Source organism: Equus caballus, chromosome 24 (assembly GCF_041296265.1).
Source record: "Equus caballus isolate H_3958 breed thoroughbred chromosome 24, TB-T2T, whole genome shotgun sequence".
Classification (NCBI taxonomy): domain Eukaryota; kingdom Metazoa; phylum Chordata; class Mammalia; order Perissodactyla; family Equidae; genus Equus; species Equus caballus.
The window spans coordinates 47,932,481-47,953,564 of NC_091707.1; the positions used below are offsets into that span (position 1 = coordinate 47,932,481).

General features: G+C 37.5%; 1 protein-coding gene across 4 annotated transcripts in view; it reads right to left on the reverse strand.

The window, feature by feature from the left end:
* TRIP11 (thyroid hormone receptor interactor 11) overlaps positions 1-21,084 on the reverse strand; it is a 64,349-nt gene that overhangs the window by 25,222 nt on the left and 18,043 nt on the right. For all 4 annotated transcript variants that reach the window (XR_011432109.1, XM_005605407.4, XM_001494620.5 and 1 more), the window contains 9 exons: positions 20,210-20,278; positions 18,368-18,533; positions 16,674-17,039; positions 13,912-13,952; positions 13,262-13,348; positions 10,364-10,576; positions 6,759-9,779; positions 3,596-3,736; positions 2,798-2,991 (listed from right to left, as the gene is read on the reverse strand). Coding sequence is in view for 3 of the 4 variants with exons in the window: in XM_005605407.4 (XP_005605464.3) it covers positions 2,798-2,991; positions 3,596-3,736; positions 6,759-9,779; positions 10,364-10,576; positions 13,262-13,348; positions 13,912-13,952; positions 16,674-17,039; positions 18,368-18,533; positions 20,210-20,278 (4,298 nt within the window). In the remaining variant the exon portion in view is untranslated. The remainder of the gene's footprint in view (positions 1-2,797; positions 2,992-3,595; positions 3,737-6,758; positions 9,780-10,363; positions 10,577-13,261; positions 13,349-13,911; positions 13,953-16,673; positions 17,040-18,367; positions 18,534-20,209; positions 20,279-21,084) is intronic.

Here is a 21,084-nt window from a genome sequence, read left to right on the forward strand (position 1 = left end):
GCAAGGGCTCAAAACACCATAATCTGGTTTGTAGATTAGAGTTACTAATACAACAAATATTTACTGAACATCTATTAAACTATGTTTAAGAACATACGATGTGGTAAGGGTACAAAATAAATGGCATCATCCCATCCTCAGTAACCTTACACTTCACTAGGCGGGAGGAAGTGTAAGACAGTTCAACAATTATCTGTACCCTAAAGTAAAATATAAGCGCCCTATCAAAGACTAAAATGAAGTACTGTGCAGATTCAAAGGAAAAGTCTCACACCAGGGTTTGGTTTTGGATTTGAGGAATGGAATGCTAAAAAAAGCATTCTTTATGAAGGAAATGCTATTTGAAGGTGAGATTAATAGAAAAACTGTTAGGGATCAGGTCTACTCCTTTTTTTTCCTCCCTGTGGAAGATTTGCCCTGAGCTACTATCTGTTGCCAATCTTCCTCTTTTTGCTGAGGAAGTTTCACCCTAAGCTAACATCTGTGTCAATCTTCCCCTATTTTGTATGAGGACTGATGCCCCAGCATGGCCACCAACAAGTGGTGTAGGTCCACACCTGGGGACCGAACCCTGGCCAACAAAGTGGAGCGTGCCACCATGGCTGGACCCAGGTCTACTCTTCAGGTAGAAGAAAGAATATGAAATGAAGAAGTAGAAGAAAAAGAAATAGGAAAATAGTAGCTCTATCTGAAGAACCGAGTAACACAGTTTGGCTGGATGTAGACGCTAGGGAGAAATAAGATTAAGGTGGTAGATAGCCAGGGACCAAATCACGAGAGTCTACCCTGGTTTTGAAAAAAGAAGTAACCAGATCACAGCTCTACTTAACAATGGTTATTCTGGCAATTATGAAGGGTAAGTGAAAGGGGGCAGAGACTGGAAACAATTTTAATCAAGGAAAATAAAGACCTGAAAATTGAAAGGAAAGATTATCAATTTTATAGGCTGAGGATGTTTTGGCATTTCTGCCAGTGTGAAACACATACACAAATGCTCACTCACTGCTTTAATTCTCATTTTAAACAAGTTTCCTTCTGCGTCTGAAGGCACAATAATACACCCTACAAAAGGAGAGGAGGAGCTACCCTCAGAAGTGTTGTCTCGGGGCTGGCCCCATGGCCAAGTGGTTAAGTTCACGCACTCTGCTTCAGTGGCCCAGGGTTTCACCGGTTCAAATCCTGGGTGCAGACATGGCACTGCTCATCAGGGCCATGCTGAGGCGGCATCCCACATGCCACAACTAGAAGGACCCACAACTAAAAATATACAACTATGTACTGGGGGGATTTGGGGAGAAAAAGGAAAAATAAAATCTTAAAAAAAAAAATGTGTTGTCTCCACTGGCCTATAACTTCTTTGCAAACAGAAATAATATCTTCTTTTATCTCTCTCAGCATCATACATTATAAAAAGATAAAAAGATAAACATATCACTAATGGAAATATAAATGGATATGATTTCTTTGGAAGATTATTTGGCAGTACATTTAAAAAGTTTTAGAAATGGCCTTTGAATTAGAACTTCCATTTCTCAAACTTTAAGCTAAGGAAATAATCAGTCATCAACACAAAAAATACCTATCTTGGGATATCATGACAGCACTCTTAGTATTTTGAAAAGCTGAACTACTCTAAATGTCCAATAATAAATGACTGAATTAAAGAAATTATGGCAAATCCAAATAATGGATACTATGTAGGCATAAAATGATACTGCAGAAACACATGGCTTAATGTGTTCTGGAAACCCCCCCCCCCTTTTATTTTTGGTGAGGAAGATTGGCCCTAAGTTAACATCTGTTGCCAATCTTCCTCTTTTTGCTTGAGGAAGATTGTTTCTGAGCTAACATCTGTGCCAATCTTCCTGTATTTTGTATGTGGGATGCCACCACAGCATGGCTTGATGAGCAGTGTGCAGATCTGCACCCGGGATCTGAACCTGCGAACCCCAGGGCTGCTGAAGTGAGCCCACGAACTTAACTACTATGCCACTGGGCCAGCCCCAAGAAAACTCATATTATTAAGTGATAGAAGCAGGTTACAAAATAGTATGAATAGTATGATCTCAATTGTGCTTTAAAAAATATATATAATATATACACAGGTGTGTACAAGCATACAAGGTACAACAAAAGACTATCTCTGCGTGGGTAAGACTGTGGCTTTATGTTCTTTTTGGTTTATGTGATTTTCGTGAAATGGAAAATGTTTTTGTAAAAAGAACAAAAACCCATTTTATTGAGAGAAATAAAATGTAAAGATACATAAGAAGGGACCTGGTCACTTCAAAGTTCAAATAAACCAAGAGTGAACTCACACTGACCTAGGTCTCCACCGTGCCGCCTCCTTTACTCTCTCCCTTTTACTATCCAGACCTTGTTCAGCCTTAGCGCATTTGATTCAAAATAAAATCATGCAAATTAAATTAGTTCTTTGGGAGCCTGACGAAGCTAAGTAAACCAGTGAGAATTTAAGTCTAAACTCCTAAAATGATGAGAAGCAATTATCTAGGGTAATGGTTAAGATGCAGAAGAACCTCGGTTTGCATACCAGATCTGGTTAAGAGTGGCAGACCCGACTGTGAAACACACACACACACACACACACACACACACACACACACACTGTGTGCCTAGCTCGTGAAGGTTACTAAACCTCTTTACGCTCAGCTTCTTAGTGTGTAAAATGGAGACAACGAATTCTGTGTGAATAAAACGAGGGAACATGAAAAATGCTTGAGTCTGCCACTTAAGAAGCGTTCAGTTAATGTTAATGCTAAAAAAATGAAAGAGTTACCTTGCACTTTCCATTGCATTAGAGGATGAAACTAGCTTTTCCTCCAACTGTGTGACTCTCTTTCTTAGTTTGGCCTCTCTATCTTCTGCAGCCAAAGCTTCACGGGTATAAGAATCTTCTGACTCTAAGAGATGGTTACGCAATCTTTCCAGCTCCTGGTTTAACCGTAGTTCTTTCTCCCGTAAATGCTGAACCTAGGCAGAGGATACTTCTTTATTTTTCTTTTGTAAAATGCTCCCTTCTCCCTGCCTACAAGCCACTTTGTTATCAAATCTCTTTCCCGTTACTGAATTGTATTAATTGTGTACTAATTCCTCACACTGCAAGATCTATTTATTCTAGGAAAAAAGTCTCCTGAAACCTTGACTGCTCGTTTGCAAGGTTTACTTTGTAAGATCTCATTCCTTGTGGCTATAACGGAAAAAGGAATTATACAAAGTACTAGGCTTTTTGTGACATCAAATGAGTAAATCTCATTTTTTTTCATAATTCATGGGTGGGAAATTTTTCCTATATTCAAGACATGCCATGGTTTTCACTTTTCTCTTTCTTTTCTTAAAAAATTGAGGTATAATTTAGTTTCAGGTATCCAACATAATGATTAGATCAAGGTTTTCACTTTTGAAAACAAAATGCACTCTGGGAGATCAAAATTCTATGACAGCACATCAGAGGAAGATGAAGGAAAAAACCACCTAAGAGAGAAATTCATTCTAACTGATAATCTTTACAGTTTTCTTAGTTAACGGTTATTGAACCTAGCGTGTGAGTCACTGTTTCCTCAGCGGGAAAGCGTACCTCCTTCTGCACAGCGGTGTTCTCCATCTGCTTCTGCTTCAGGGCCAAGAGGACTTGGTCTCTCTCCTGCTGGAACATAACTGTCTTCTCCTGCATTGACTTAACTGCATTTAAAAGTTGATTTAACTCACCAGTCTTGCCCTTTTGGAAAGAAATAACTTTAGCTTTAAAGAAAAATATACTTAAAAAAAGACATTTCTTCATTTCATTTCTTCATATTAAATATAATATATACTATATATATATATTTTAAGGAAATTCAAATAGAGTGTGAACTTTAGTTAATAATAACGTATCAACATTAGTTTACCAGTTGTTACAAATGTACCACGGTAAAGTAAGATTTAAAAATAAAGGAAACTGGGTGTGAGGTATATGGGAACTCTCTGCTATCTTTATAACTTTTCTAATAATCTAAAACTATTCCTAAAGAAAAAGTTTATTAGAAATGTTTTTAAAAGAACTCAAAAGACACAATCTCTTCAGATTTACCCTACACAACAAACACTCCCAAATCACCGAGAAAATTTTGAGTGTGTACATGTGTGCGTGTGCGTGTGCGTGTCCATTCATCAGCATATGGAATAGTTGTCAGATCAAATTGCTGGCAGAGGAAAGAAAGGGAAGTCAATTCATATGCACAGCCCATTTTAAAAGGACATTTTGGCAACAATTTAACGAAAGCAACTCTGGAATGATATCTTGCTAGACAGCTGTGAAAACTGATTCCTGAATGCATTCCATATAATATATTAACGACAACAGAACAAAGATAACTCTTCATCGCAAAAGTAGGGCCATAAATGTAAGACAATAGCTGGAATTCTAAAAAGCACAAAAAAGCGTCAGGCTGTCTACAGCCAATTCTTTTCTCTGTTTAAATATGTATATCATATGAAGCTACAGTTTGGTATTATTTTAAATTTTCATGTAAATGTTCCATTTCTTTAAGAATATATACTGTGTCCCCCCAGGACAAATCATCAAAACCAAAACATGAAACCACTTGTTCCTTTTATCTCAATACCCCCTCCTGAATAGCGAGGGCATTATTTGCCAAACAGGTTTTTCAGTTAAAAAATTTTTCATATTACAGAGAAAGAACCCTTGAAAATTAAAGCTCTCCTCTTGAGAACATCCCTTTCTTCCTAAAAAAAGATGCTATTTATTACATTCAAAATATAATAAAGGTACCCTTCAACTATAGAGTGTACTGGAAGAAATTAATTCGTTTATGCTAATTACCCTCAAATACAATACTTCAGTATGACTTAACTTACAGAAGCTTCCTGAAAGACAGACGAGCCTTCAGTAAGCCTGCACACTCTACACCCAGAAATGTCGATGAGACAGAACTACACTGCGTAAGACGCTAAAACTACAAAAGGAAAGACTATATGAAAAGGAATACTTCATTGTTCTACGTTCCTCTATTACACTCTTTCAGCCCAAAGACGCTGCAGCCAATTTTGGTCAGCATGCAACAGAAAGCTCCTGCCCTCCAAGAGTCCTTGGCACACTCACTGCAGACTGGTCAAACACGAGGCTCAGAAGCCACACCTGAAAGGAGGCGGACACCTCAACACCATCAGCGGACCTACTTCATCAGATGGAAAGAAGGTGAAAATGAGGCATGACTTTTCCTATCAAGTGAAAACTATATCAACCATTCCCAAACTTTAATCTAAGACTCTCAGAAAACATAATTAGCAAAAGAAGTTATATCATCTTGTATGAGGTGCCTGGCAGCATGTAAATGCTCAAGAAGCACTTACTGAATATTCCACTGTTCTGCCTTATTCCTTTTCTAAATTTCTACCACGAAAAGTACAGAAATAGAGTAAAAAGGTGCTACCAAAAAAGCGCTACACAGCAACTATCATCATATGATGTACTAGGAGGTCTTCAGTACATTCTCACTAAAATCTACAATCAACTGCACGCAAAAATTTCAATATCTCAAAGAAAACAGTTTAGTGGTTACCAGGGGAAGCAGGGTGGAGGGTGGGCACAGGGGGTGAAGGGGAGCACTTATGTGGTGACAGACAAGAAATAACGTACAACTGAAATTTCGCAATGATGTAAATTATTATGAATCTCAATTAAAAAATAAATAATAGCCACAAAAAAAAAAAAATTTCAATATCTCAAGAACGACAGGCCAGCCCATGGCCTAGTGGTTAAGTTTGGTGTGCTCTGCTTTGGCAGCCTGGGTTCAGCTCCCAGGCAGGACCTACGCCACTCATCGGTGGCCATGCTATGGTGGCATCCCACATACAAAAACAGGAAGATTGGCAACAGATGTTAGTCCAGGGGGACTCTTCCTCAGCAAAAAACAAAACAAAACTACTGACACTTTAAATATAACTGCTATAACCCTCCATTTTATGGCTGAATAAACAAACCAGTAAGATCAAAACACACTGAAAGTTCACACCAGTGACAGAAGTGGGGTTAGAATATTTACTGAGCCTACCCTGTGAAAAGCACTACTCACGGCTAACACTTTTCAAATACTGGGCTGTGACTGACTGATTCCTAAAAATCACTTTAATGGGTCCTCCAGCACTCTGTTTAATGGAGGATCACATGTAGTAAGAGAATTTTTGCTTCCTGAAACTTCTGTTTCAGTTTTACACACACACACGCGCGCACACAAGTGCTTACTGTGTCACAATGTGAAATGTATTTCTTCCTGCAGATCGTCAAAGACGTTAACACACATTTCACACAGCTTCCCTTCACATATAAGGATCTCTAAAACACTAATCACCACCACCAGCTACTGAACTAGGCCTAAAATGTGGTTAGACTGGAATAACTTCAGAACTCCCTCTGTACACATATTTTCTAAAGAAAAATACTGCTACTAAACTCTTTTTTCTACTTAATCTAGTAATAATCTAGTAATTAATTAACCTAATAATAAATTAATCTAGTAATCTAGTAATAAAATTAATCTAGTAATAAAATTAATCTAGTAATAAAAATATTTGGAAATATCAGTAATTTGGAAAATTTATTTAGAACGAATCACAGTATCTTGAAATAAATATTTCTACACAAATTCATATTCCTCTTCAAAGATAACATCAATAAACACACACACTAAAAAAGCTCCTCCACCCCAACTTCCCTCTAGAAAACTCCATGCAGAACATACCTGCTCTTTTTCTTTTAGCAGTTGCTCAAAAGCAAGCGCTTTCTCCTTCATTGAATGGCACTCAAACTCTTTTTCTCGCAGCATCATAGAAAACTTCATATTAGTCTCCTGTAGTGCCTGATACTCTGTTTCCTTTCCCCTGGATGTTTCTACTATTTTTTCGTTTTCCCCTTTTAGTTTGCAAATGTCCATTTCTAAAATTAATGTTCTCTCTTTCAGGTTTGTGACGGCCTGCCTCAACAGTTCATTTTCATTCACCTTATTAGTGAAATTTTCATTTAAAGAAAGTAACTGATCACTTTTGGCTTTGATCAAGAGGTCTTTTTCCTTAAGTGACTTTTGTAAAATATCCTGTTTCTCCTTTAGCTGCTTTATCTCTGAATCGGTTTGTTCATGTTCTTTTCTTCCTAGTTCTGACGTGGCGGCAATGGAATCAGACAATCTGTGATTATTTTCCTGAAGAGTTCTTATGGTTTCATCTTTCTCCCGGAGTGACTTTCTTAGCTCTTCTATCTCTTGTTTAGAAGACTCACTCAATGCGTCAGACTTACTTGTTCTAAGAGACTCTGCTGACTGGGAAGTAAGCAATGGTCCAGAATAGAGCTGAGGTGAAATAATATCAAGTTTTCCTAAGAGAAGATCTTTAGTATTGCAAAGCTGCCCTATGCTGTGCTGGACTTGTGCTAATTCCTGCCCAAAATTCTTGAGTTTGGTTTCATTCTGCTCATAACTTTGGATGAGGCCAGTATAGTCCACTTGCAACTTAGAACTATTGTCGCTGTCAAGCACCACCTGTGCCTGCAGCTGGCGCAGCTCCTCCTGAAGCTGGGCTGACTCACGCTGCATGTTCTGTACCGTGGTCATCACCTGCTGTTTCCACTCTTCCATTTTCTTCACTTGTTGTTTTAATTTATCACGTTCCTGTAGGAGCTCCTCAAACTGATTACTATTAACACCTCCAACCTCACTACCAGTGGTGGATGTTTGTAAAACTGTCAATAAGGTCTGACATTTCTGACTTAACGCATCTATTTCAATGTCTTTTTCTCGAATGATACGTGATAAATTCTGAATGGTTTCTCTAAACATATCTTGGCCACTACTCTCAAATCTAGTGGACAATTTTTTATTTTCATCCTGCAGCTTAATGAGGGCTGCTTCTTTGGCAGCAACTATGTCTATCATTTTGTGATATTCTGTTTTCAGATGGCTATTTTCCCTAGTCTTCTCACTCAAAACAGCCAGCACTTGTTCTCGTTCCATAGCATAGGCCTGCAGCTGCTGCTGAAGGTAAACTACATCCTGGGTGTAGGCAGCTGAAGACATTCTAGCGTGCAGAGCCTGTATCTCCAAATCTTTCTGCTGGATAATCTGAGTCAGTTTACCAACTTCATCTTTGGAGAGCTGATCAATCTGTTTAGTTAAAGATATATTCTTTTCATTTAGAAGTTTAATCTCCAATTCTCGTTCTTTTATTCCTTTTACTAATTTTTCAGTTTCAGCTTTTGATAAATCATGTTTTTCACTTCCGTTTTCTATATTAAGGCTCTGAACTTTTGTTTCTTGGAAAATATCAGAATTCTCTGTTTGAACGTCCTGTCTTTCTTCATGTAACTGGGTTTTGATTTGTTCAATTGTCTTGTGTAAGTTTTTAATTTCTTCATCTTTCTCTAACAAGAGCTGGGCGTGTGTGACATTCATTTGCTCATGTTGGTATTTAAACTCATCCATTTCCTCCTTCTGCTCCCGTAATGACTGAAGTAGTTGCACCTTGCTCTGGTTCTGATCTTCAATGATCTTTCGATGATGTTTGATTTCCTCTTCCAGACTGTCCTTTATTGTATTCAGCTGCGATACCTCCGACTCTAGCTCTGTGATACTGTCAAGGGTTTTAGGCTCAGCCGTAGGCGCAGCTCGACTCTGCTGTTCTCGGAGTCGTTCCAGTTCTTCCTTGAGATGATTGTTTTCTTCTTTCATGGATCCAAGATTTCTGTCTTTTTCTTCTATGGTTTGTCTTAAAATTTCATTTTTTCTTAAGGCCTGAGTATATTCATCTAATTCTTCCTGAAGCTCTGAATTTCTTTCTTGAAGTTTTTCAATAAAAATTTCCTTCTCATTTATAAGTTGTGTCAATTGCTTCTGCTCTTCTAAACTAGATGACCACATTTTCTTAGTTTCTTTATGATCAGTATCCATGTGCTCAATCTTCTCTTTGAGTTCTGCTATTTCAAAGTCTTTCTCTTGGTTAAGTTTAACTAAACGCTCCTGTTCCAGCTGTAAAGCAGAGGCGCTCAAATTCCGCGCAGCAGACAGTTCTTTGATGGTTTGCTCATACTTGTTTGCATCTTCCAACAGCCTCTTTTCAGCCCGACACAATTCGGCCTCTAACTGTCCTTTTTCCATTTTTAGAGCCTCCACAATAGTGTTTTTTTCCAGAGAAATCTGATTGTTACCAGCAATAGATTCTTCCAACTGATGTCTTACATCTTCACAAGCTAAAACCAGCTTTTCATTTTCCATTTTGAGATCAAAAGCAACTTTTTTAAAATTTTCATTGAGCTGTTCTATTTCTGAGAGATTTTGCTTTAAGCTTCTCACTTCAGCTTCCCTTTCTTGAAGTAAGTCATCCTTACAATTACTGTGAGAGTCCTGATTGTGAGACGGAGTTAACTCATCCCTGACTCTAGAAAGCTCCTCCTCCTTTTGTTTAATATGTTCCTTAAGTTCAAAGTTCTCTTTCTGGATGTTTAAATTATTTTTTTGTGATTTATTTAACTGATCTACTAAATCTTCTACTTTATCCTCAAGTTTCTGGTTGGTTAAATGCAAATCACTTAGGACCAGTTCATTTTGAATTAACTTTTCTTTCTGCACATTGAACTCTTTAGTAATGTTCATTTTATCATCTTCAAGTTGATGAACTCTCTTTATTTCATCATTTAGATCTTTTTTCAGTTTACTGATGATGCTATCTCCCTCAGTTTGTTGTTTTGATAGCTGATCTTTTATCAAAATCATGTGCTGAAAGAAAAATTAATTTGCATGGTAACTTCAGAACGTTCTCTCATTTTTAGTACCTAAAGAAAATTTTATAGAATGTCATACAGAACAGGAGAATAATCTTAGATATTTCTAATCATTCTTAAAACAAAATTTTAATCCCAACAACATTATTTACTAACATCTTACAGCAAATTTATTTAGCATTTTAGAGACTACAATCTTAAACCAAAGAAGGTAATTGATACCTGTTGTTTATTTTCAACTTTTAAACACCGGAGCAGAAGTCAACAAACTACAGCAGACGGGCTAAATCAGGCCTGCCACCCGTTTTTGTAAATAAAGTTTTATTGGAACAGAGCCATGCTTACTTGTTTATGTATCAAAACCGCAGAGTTGAATAGTTGCAACTGAGACTACAGGGCCTGCAAAGCTAAAAATATTTACTATCTAACACTTTACAGAAAAAGTTTGTCAATTTCCATGACTATGGAGCACACTGAACTAAAATATTAATTAAATCACACCAATCACTTTGCCTTGTTAATCCAGTGTTCAGTCTGCCGAGTAGAATGCATTGCCAAGCTGTCTTTATATGGTGTTACCTTTGTAGCTTCTTGGTTCTGTTTGTCCAATTCTTCTAACTCAGCGACCAGTATTTCCTTTTCAGTAATACTCTGATTGAGTTCTTGTTCTTTTGCCTCTAAATTAAGTCTTAAATCACGTAATTCTGAATCCAAATCCATATTTCTTGTAGTTGTACTTTTAATTACTTCATATTCATTGTTCAATTTAGAAAGTGATATTTGAAGTTCTTCCTTAAAAGATAAAAGGGAAAAAAACAACACATATTGTCAACTGGAAGAAGAGACACCAAAAGATGAAAAACATATATATAAACAAAACTTGGGAATCTATTTTTAGATTCTCTGCGTTGGAAATATTATTGAATAATACCCCAGCAATGATACACAAAATTCAACAAACCACAGCCTTCATTCATGTGCAATTTTATTTGCAGCTTCAAGAAAAACATTTCTATAACCCTAGTCAAGATGGAACGATGGTAAATTCATCTTCTGGCTCCAACTTCTTTATACAAAAGCTTTCCCATTTGAGAGCCTTCCCCATCCCACTCCCACTGCTGCTTCCATTCGGTCTCCCCCTTCCCTCCCACTACACTCGTACTATTCAAAATGTCCCAAGTCTTCCGGCTCTCTTCACTTCCATTCCCTAACATCTAGTCACCAGGAGTCACAGACAAAAAGGTAAAGAATTAACACTCATTCACTCTAAAGTTTGTCCTCTCTAATTAGAAAATAAAAGGCTTCTTGTCCCTCATTAAGGAATTACTCTTATTATTGGCTTCCATCAGAACACGAAAGCTTTTCTTGACCCAAAAAAGTACTCTCCTTCTGGGGCCAGCCCGATGGCACAACGGTTAAGTGCACACATTCTGCTTCAGCGGCCCTGGGTTCACCAGTTCGGATCCCGGGTGCGGACATGGCACCGCTTGGCAAGCCATGCTGTGGTAGGTGTCCCACATATAAAGTAGAGGAAGATGAGCACGGATGTTAGCTCAGGGCCAGTCTTCCTCAGCAAAAAGAGGAGGATTGGTGGCAGATATTAGCTCAGACCTAATCTTCCTCAAAAAAAAAAAAAAAGCACCCTCCTTCCATCCTTTACCTTCTAACCTGAGCCTAGACTAGGTTCACCTCTCTCAAAACTAACGTTCCTAAAGATCTATCTAAAATATGATTTTTAAAATATATTTTATGTTCTGGTCTATTGGTACTTAATGCTTTTCCTCCAAAACCCCAGAAGTGGGGCAGTTCTCTATGCTTCAACATTATTTCAAATTCTGATTATGTTTGTGATAAACTCCCAACCGCTGTAAAGCCTTCTTTCATTGACAGAGATTTTTAAAAATCAAACTTCTATGGAATCTACTTTATTAAAGTAAATAAGAATATAAAATTTCTACAAATAGTCTAATATATACTGTACAAAAGAGACCAATGAACACTATATTGGAACATCTGCCTCAGATTCGCATTCTTCTTCCAACTCAAGATTACTCTGAACTACAATTACAAGATGGAAATAGCATTCTCTTCTGGGTTTCTCAAGTTATCTGTTGAATTAGGAGAACCACAAGCATTTTTATCAGGATCTTAAGAACACACACAACCTTCCAGATCCTTTTGGCATTCTTAAGCAACACGCAGATCCACAGCAGACACAACTCAAGGAAGAGTTACGATGGATTACTTTAACACCAAAAGAAAAGAGAAACAGCTATGGGGAAGAGCTACAGAACCCACAATATCATGAGAAGGTACAGATCCTATCAGATATGTGCAGAGATCTACAAACTACAAAGTATACCTAGGCCAGTTAGAGAGGAACAAGCAAAGGAGAAGAACACACTGGGAGCAGAGAAGAACAGAGAAAAATATATAATATAGTGATACAAAAATGACTGAGAGACACGATTGGCTTTCAGTGGGTAGAAAGAGTGAGGGCAAGGATCCTACAATGCACAGGACAGTGTACACAACTAAGAATTTTCCCACCTAAATGCCAATCGCAACCCTTTAAGAAACATTGCTTATAAACTAATGTGGAAGGACGCTGAAAATATAACACGCAGGTATGTATACTACGCTAACATTTGTACTTTTTAAGAAGCTACTTACATAATAATCATACATGGATAAATATAGTCTGGAAGGATATATAAGAAACTGGTAAGAAAGACTGCCTCTGGGAAAGAGGCCAATCAACAGAGGTGTGAAGGACACTCCACTTGTACTGTCTGAAATTTTTCAGCATGTATTACTGGATGTACACACCAGTATATGTTACTTTTAAAAACTGAAGATTTTAAAGTAAGTTGAGATACTGGCCTGTAACTTCATAATACCAGCTTACAACTATCCTATATTTAAGCACCTGCCTCAGCCAATGAATTACTCCCAAGTGGTACAAACATAAAAATACCTCTCCCCATATTCAACATTGCATTACAGAATCTTACTCCATCCTTGCTATCAAGATACACAAAACAGACCCTACTTCTACCGCTAAGAATGTCCCTATTTTACCTCTCACCACTAAGAAATTCCTATCCACCACATTAGACACATTCTGGAGCATATAACAGTACGTACAATTACTATAGTTTGCCACTCCAAACTTGTGAGCCACCTGTGTATGTTGCTACTGTCAGGACTTCATCTGAAACCATAACAGCCTTTACCATCTTTTCTGCTCGTATCTGTGGGCCTACCGGCTTATCTCTGAATATAAGCTCTGGTCAGCCTCTCACACTATGAACCTTGCCCAAGTACTCCAACCTGGCCTAACAAGCATCAATGAGATCACCTTTATCTTCAGGACTCTCAAGAACTAAACACTCCATTTTGATATAAACTGGCCCTTAGCCGTGATCTACAACATATACACCATTTTAATTCTTCCCCCATTTTTATTGCACCCACCTTTTCTTGACTCAATAATGAATTCTCTTTTTCTAAAACTTGGACATGCATTTTAAGTTTCTGATTGTCTTCAGTGAGACTGTTATCCTATAAAAATGTTAAAACAGTGTTTTCAGATAATAAGAAATTTCAAGTTTACAAAAAAGCAAGCAAGCTACACAACTGTGCCTTTTCTTTAGTGATACATAAAATTTATAAGCATGCAACACTGACCCATCTAAAGGCAGTCACTCATTTTATAGACATTCTTATAGAGGATTTATTACATTTGAAAAAATATGTAAATACACTTATAAAATATCCTGTAGTCATCAGAAATAGAAACTACTCTCTGAATTCCTTAAGGGCAATCAAAATGCATCCCTCACTTCGGTAGCAGATCTGCTTCCACTGTCTCTGCATACATTTGTCAAATTAATTTTCAAAGAATTATACCTGCATTTTTCAATTATCCAACTTTTCAAATTATGTCATTTTATGATGCAAAAAGTTTCTATTATTAATCAGCAAACACACAATTACTAAGATGAGAGTTCCTAGGATAAGTTCAAGTGAATTTGTAAAAAACATAAAATAAGCAACTATAATAATCAAAATACTTTTTCTTGGTAAACCAATGCCAAAAGCTTTCTCTCTTAAAATGAGTTTACCTGGTTTAAATTACTTAGTCTCATTATTTCATTTTCAGCATCTGTAAAAACAACAATAAATGTGACATTAAAATTCTTTAAAGTAACTTAATAATTACCTTCTATATTAAACTCAGAAATGAAACCCAATTAAAATAAAGTGTATTCATAAGCACAAGTGGCAAGTCCTAACAGTTTTCAGTGAAATGTATTTTTGTTATTTTATATTTCTATTTTGAGTATACCAAAGAAATCAAAATATAAATGCCAGTTGGAAACTATGTTAAAATCCAATTCTATGGCATAGCATAAGAAAGAATTATAATTGCATTCTAGATGAGTCGTAAGTTATTGCCTTAATAAAAACATTAACAACATGTTTCAAAATGAGTTGTTTAGTTCATGAAGCAGGAAACAGTCAAAGGACTGAGATTGGGGGAAAAAACTTAAAAACAAGAATGTACATTTACACCACAACACTACAATAACCTCTCAATTATCTAAAGTGAGTTAAACACGACTACTGGTAAAAAGGCAGTTAAATCTGGTATTATGGATAGACTCAGAAATACAAGTGGTTCTAGAAGAACACAAAGACAGAATACCATGAATTCAGCTGAAGGAAGTAATTCACTGTTCATTCAGGTAATATTAAGCATTTACTATGAGGTCAGTTGCTAGACAATAAGATGGAAAAACTTAGTCCTTGCTTGCTCTCAAGGAGCTCACAATTCAGAGAAGACAAACTAGTAAACACAGGACTACAGTCCAGTGCAATACAGGGAGCACAAGGTGCTGCTAAAGCAAAAAGGGCCAACACCTAATGCAGACTGGGTGGGGGGCAATGGGGCGAGGGAAGCCGCAGCACTGGGTACCGCCCAGTGGATACAACACCTGCACTGAATCTTAATACATTAAGTTAGCAGAAAGAAACACAGAGACACTCCACACAGAGAAAGCAGCCAGTACTAAGGCGACAGAGCTGAGACAACACTGATGACCTAAGGAGCTACAGAGAAAGTTCAATATGGCTAAAGCTTAGGTTAGGAGAAAGGGAAGAGCTGAAACTAAAGAAGTAGGCAGGGACCAGATCATGAAAGACAGTGTATGTCCAACTAAGAGGTGCAGACTTTATGCTGAAGCTCACAGGGAGCTGCTACAAAGTATTAAAAACAGGGGAGTAACCTGCTTTGCATTTCTGAAAAGTCATTCTGGCTGCAGAAAGAAAAAAAAATTGATTGAAGGAGGAATCATGGACACCAGGGGTAACAACAGCTAATGCTTTTATAATGCTCACAATGGGCTAGACATTGCTCTAAAGAGAACTTTGCGGCTAGTAACTCATAAAATCCTCATTACTACTACTACAACTCTGAAGAAGATGGCCTTATTATCCCAACCATATAGATGAAAAGACCAAAGCACAGAGATGTTCACTAACTTGCCCAAGGTCAGCTGGTTAGCCATGAAGCTAGATTCTAACCCAGTCATGGTCTTAACCACCATGCTATTCTGCTCCATTAGGACACTGCTATAGTTAACAGGCAAAAGGAAACTCTGATTGGCTGAAGTTACTCAGCGGCAGTGGAGATGGAAGAAAGGGAAGGACGAGAGCAGGAGGTTTGCTTTCAAAGCAAAGAAACTCGTACAGATCACCCAATACGTTAAATAAAGAAATTTATTTGGAAAAGAGCAGAACTACTTTGATTGAAGTCCAATGAGAAAGAAGTCCAGAAGCCCACTGCACAGCATTCCCTTTGCCTTCATAGCAGCTTCCAGGACTGATGCACCTGCGAGAAACACCTAGAGCTCCTCTGGGGTACAATCCTGAAATATCACCAAATCAGAGAGAAGCTAAGGACATGGAATCTACAGGGATTCAAATTTCCTGTTTTGGGAGACTGGGAAACGCCACCAATCACCAAGGTAGGGAAAAGAGGAGGGGGAGGCGGCCACAGTGACATGACTTTGACCCTAACTTTAATTTGAATTTATAGAGTTGACCATTCAGGTCAGGAGCTCATGATAAACAACTAGGTGAGGAATACAGATGTGGGGGAGTCACCAGTACACAAGGACTAGAAACTTTCAAAGCAGGAATGAACAAGTTCATAAAGTCAGAGTTTATATAATGAGAATAGAACAAAGTACAAAATAAAATGCATCTTGAAAAGTTTCCATTATGTTTTTCTGGCATGAATGAATAGTGGTGTTTGGCCTATTTCACTTAATACTTATTTTTTATAACACACAACATTGGTATGGTAAGTAAATACCATCTTGAGAATGGAAAATGGTGGAAGACCTATGGCTCTTACCATTGTCAGGTCTGCTTACACACAAAACCTCATTTCGAAAGGTAATACAGAATTTCAAAGACAGTAGGCTGCAGGGTCTGGGCCCTCAGGAGTGACAGGAAGTATCTGGTCTGTATAGATTAACAGAAACAGACTCATACCTCCTCTCCCAACAAACGTCTACACAATCATTTCTCAGAAGTCTACATGGCCCCCTAAATCAATGAGTTTCATGTAAATACTTAAAGGATGAGGAAGGGAGGTTGAGAGACACCTAGCCAATAGTTACACCCTTTTTAGCAGAAAATTCTTATTTGTGATCTATTAATTATAGGACTGAATCCAAAACAAACAGTTCTACTCAAATCCACAGGGTGATTTCCATAATACTCCATTTCCATAAAGTACTCAGTTATTCAAGTGTTTGTCTCTAAAAACAACTAGTATGCAATGAAACACCAATTAGAAGTTCCAAACATCATATACCAGACAGTGCTTGTTGCAGTCTGAACACTTGTTCTTCCACTGATGTACTCTGTGGAAGAATTGTTTTCTCCTCTGTCACAGTATCACCATGCTTCATAGCATAAGGCTGCAATTTACTACATTCCAGTTTCAAGCTTTCACATTCTTCCATCATTTGTCTGTTTTCCACACTTAGTCGTTCTTTTTCCTTCCTCAAAACATCTCTGTCATTTTCTGCAGAAGACAATTTTTTACTTATGTCTTCTATTTTATCCTCAAGTTCTTCAATTTTTTTTGTAGACTCTACTTTTTCAGTTTGTAGAACTTGAATAATTTTTTGCATCTCATGGATTTTAGAGTGATCAGTTACTGCAACTCCTGAGCCACCTGGAACATAAACATAAAATCAAGGACCTCAAATGTCAAGTACCAAGAGATAAATAGCTTGCTATACACAACTAAGAGATTAGAACTTGAAAGGCTTGAAAAGGAAAGTACAAACAATGAGGTAACACTATGGTCCTATTAGAATGGCCAAAATCTGGAACACTAACACCACCAAATGCTGGTGAGGATCTGGAGCAACAGGAATGCTCATTCACTGCTGGAGGAAACGCAAAATGGTACAGCCACTTTGGAAGACAGTTTAGTGATTTCTCACAAAACTAAATATACTCTTATATGATCCAGCAATCGTACTTCTTGGTATTTACCCAAAGGAGCTGAAAACTTACAGCTACACAGAAACCCGAACAAGGAAGTTTACAGCAGCTTTATTCATAATTGCCAAAACTTGGAAGCAACCAAGATGTCCTTCAACAGGTAAGTGAATAAACTGTGGTACATCCAGACAATGGAATATTATTCAGTGATAAAAAGAAATGAGCTATCAAGCCATGAAAAGCATGGAGGAAACTTAAACGCATTTTGCTAAGTGAAAGAAGCCAATCTGAAAAGGCTACATACTCCATGATTCCAACTGTATGACAATTCTGGAAAAGGCAAAACTACGCAGACAATAAAAAGATCAGTGGTTGTGGGGATGGTAGATGGAGGACAGAGGATTTTTAGGGCAGTGAAAATACTCTGTATGATATGATGATGATGGATACGTGTCAGTATATGTTTGTCCAAATCCATAGAATGTACCACACCAAGAGTGAACCCTAGTAACCTATGGACTTTGGGTGATAATGATGTATCAATGTAAGCTCATCCTTGGTAAAAAATGTACCATTCTGATGAGTGATATTGATATGGGGGGAGGCCACGCATGAGGGGGATTAGGGGGTATAAAGGAAATCTCTGTATCTCCTTCTCAATTTTGTTGCAAATAAAGTTTAAAAATTGTTTTTAAAAAGCTTAATTATTACAATAAAGCATTTTAAAATAAATAGTTAAGGAAAGCTATTATTTGAATAGAATATGTTTTAGTATTTAGCCTATGTATCTGAGTTTGAAACAAAGTGAAAATACACCAAACAATGCAAAGAAATCTCTGTATTATAACTATTTACCACAAAGGCAAAAAGACCTTTCCATCTTTGCAGAATATTGACAATAGCGATGCCATTGCAAATTTCTGGCAGATGAGCAGAACTAATCATTTATTCTTTAGAAGTCAGTCCAAGTTTATATCAGTGTTCTAGTCTTATAGTGCGAGGTTTGCCATTTAATTATGTCATCTAATATGCTAAATTAATGAAATTAATAACCTTGTTGTAACAGATTTTCCAGTTCCTCAATTCGTTCTTCATAGTCAGTTAATTCTTCTCGATGCCGACGAGTTATTTCTGTCAATTTCTGTTGATGTGCATTCTGCAATACTGACATTTCATGTTGATGGTCATCAATTTCCTGACTTCGGTTCTGCTTAAGTTCCTTAAAAAAAAGAACAAAGTTAACCACATGTATAATCAATGAATTTACCTAAGCTATTTCACTGTTGTCCAAAAGTCCGTTATTATTAAAATAATTCTCTGAACATGCTAAGGCTGAAAAGAACTTAAACACAGGCCCCAAATGTGGACAATTGTGAAAGACTCCACCTTTTCCTTTCTTGGGCTTTCAAAACAGTTTTTCTACTTTTAATGATGGAACACCAAGAAGAAAAAACTGAAACAAAAAGCAAGCAAAAATATCTTTTTCCTTAGTATGTGTGACCATGAACTCCTGCTAACAAAATATTCCAACAACATCAGTGTCAGCCTCGGGCCCATCTGGACCTGTTGTTCTATTACCCCTACCCTCCCGCTCAGCCTTTCCTTCGACCAGTCTCGATGGGACCTCAGACTGTCAACCAAGCTGCCTTGTACCCAAGTTGAGACCACTACTCTCTCTCCTAGGAACCTGGATCTTGAGCTGAGTCTCTCAAAGAGGGAACCTGGATGGACCAGGAGCATTTGATAGCTGCACCCTGAAGAGTCTGTCCACTGTGCCCCACTGCCCAGATCCGTGACGCTGTTCCCTTTCCTGTCGTTCCCAAGGTCAAAATGCTCAACTCTCCCTTCAATTCTGGAAAGACTACCCTGGGTCCTTCCAGTAAGATGCTTTTTGTCGCTTGTAACCAAGAATCCTAACCTACAATTAGCTTCTATTTCCTGAGATGACAAGTGAAGTTACTCTTTCATCCGATGCACTTACTTTTTTGTCAGCACTTGACAAGGAGCTTTATATTTAAATCTCTACAACAATCCTATGGGAGGTATCATGATGATACCTACTTTTCTGATGACAAAATGGAAGCTTGTAAAGGTTAAGTAACCTTCCCAAAGTAGAACAGCTGGTAAACAGCAGAGCCAGGATTCAGACACAAGACTGACTTGGGAACCCACCCACCCTAGTACTATAATAATAATAAAATCCAAAACTAGACATTCGGTACCTGACAATAATTTACACACCAAACTAGCGAAATTCCACCAGCAAGGGAAAATAACAATTTACAAAGAATAATATTAGCATTTTATTTTGTTAACCTTTAACCCTAAACCTTGAAACTTCAGCAACCTTGGAATTTTGTTTTAATAAAGTTCGTTTTTAGGCAGGCCCAGTGGCATAACGGTTAAGTTTGCATGCTCTGCTTTGGCAGACTGGGGTTTGCCAGTTCAGATCCCAGGCAAGGACCTACACGCTGCTCATCAAGCCATGCTGTGGAGGCATCCCACATACAAAAATGGAGGAGGACTAGCACAGCTGTTAGCTCAGGGTGAATCTTCCTCAAGCAATAAGAGGAAGATTGGCAACAGATATTACCTCAGGGCCAATCTTCCTCAACAAAAATAAATAAAGACTGTTTTACAAGATACAATAGAAAATGGAGACTAATGAAATATAAACTACCTAATAAATAAAAATTCAAAACCAAATGATTTTGGAAAGACATTTCTATGTACTTTACTTGGCATAAAGAACAAAGATACAAAATGATAAAAAGAAACAAACATCATAATCTATATAATGACTTTTATAACAGAGCCTCTTGCTAATTTAGGCTTATACTTTCAATAAGCAAATTTTAGATGTCTAACAGCCACTGTTCCAACAATCTGCCTTACCTTAATGATATTCTGCAGTTTGCAGATTTCATCTTGATCAGAGCTATTTGATCCTTGTGCTTTAGAAGTCTAGACCAGAAAAAGAGAATGAGAAAACATTTTGATTTTCTCATAAAACAGAAAGTCAAAAACTAACTTTATTAAAAGATACTTTTCAAAAAAGGGGCATTTCCCAGACAAATTCTGCTTAAAGAATGCCAAGTACCTTTTAAAGAACCTCGTCTAATAGTGAGTAACACATAATAACTAAGAGATACCATTCAAGAGTTTGTTAACTGATTGGGGAGACAACACTTTCATAAGGTAAGAAGGAAAATATCATTGAATATTTTACTTAGCTTAACAAAATGTAAATTTGATGATAATCAAGCGGCTTCCTAAAAGATAATTTCTAAAATGGAATGTTACCCAATATTAACGCTAATAATAACCCAGTAAAAATCTTTTTTAAATGATTTTACCCAGAAGATCTCTATCCCAATATAGAATAACCTTTGGTTTGACAAGTAAATAAAAGAACTTCTGGATTCTTCTCCTCTCATTCAAAGCTGTATATTGCTCATTCATCTTTATTAACATTTACTATACAGTGTGTTTTGCTGTTAGTGTCACCGAGTAGATTCCAACTCCTAGCCACTCTGTGGACAGCAGAGTGGAATCCTGCCCGGTCTTTTTGCACCATCCTCCCACCTTCCAGCCCATCTCAGACAATGCTCTGCTGCCATGCATAGGGTTTTCATGGCCAATTTTTTCAGAAGTGGGCGGCCAGGTCCTTTTTCCTAATCTATCTTAGTGTGGAAGCTTCACTGAAACTTGTCCACCCCAGGTGACCCTGCTGGTATTTGAAATACCAGTAGCATAGTTTTCAGCATCAC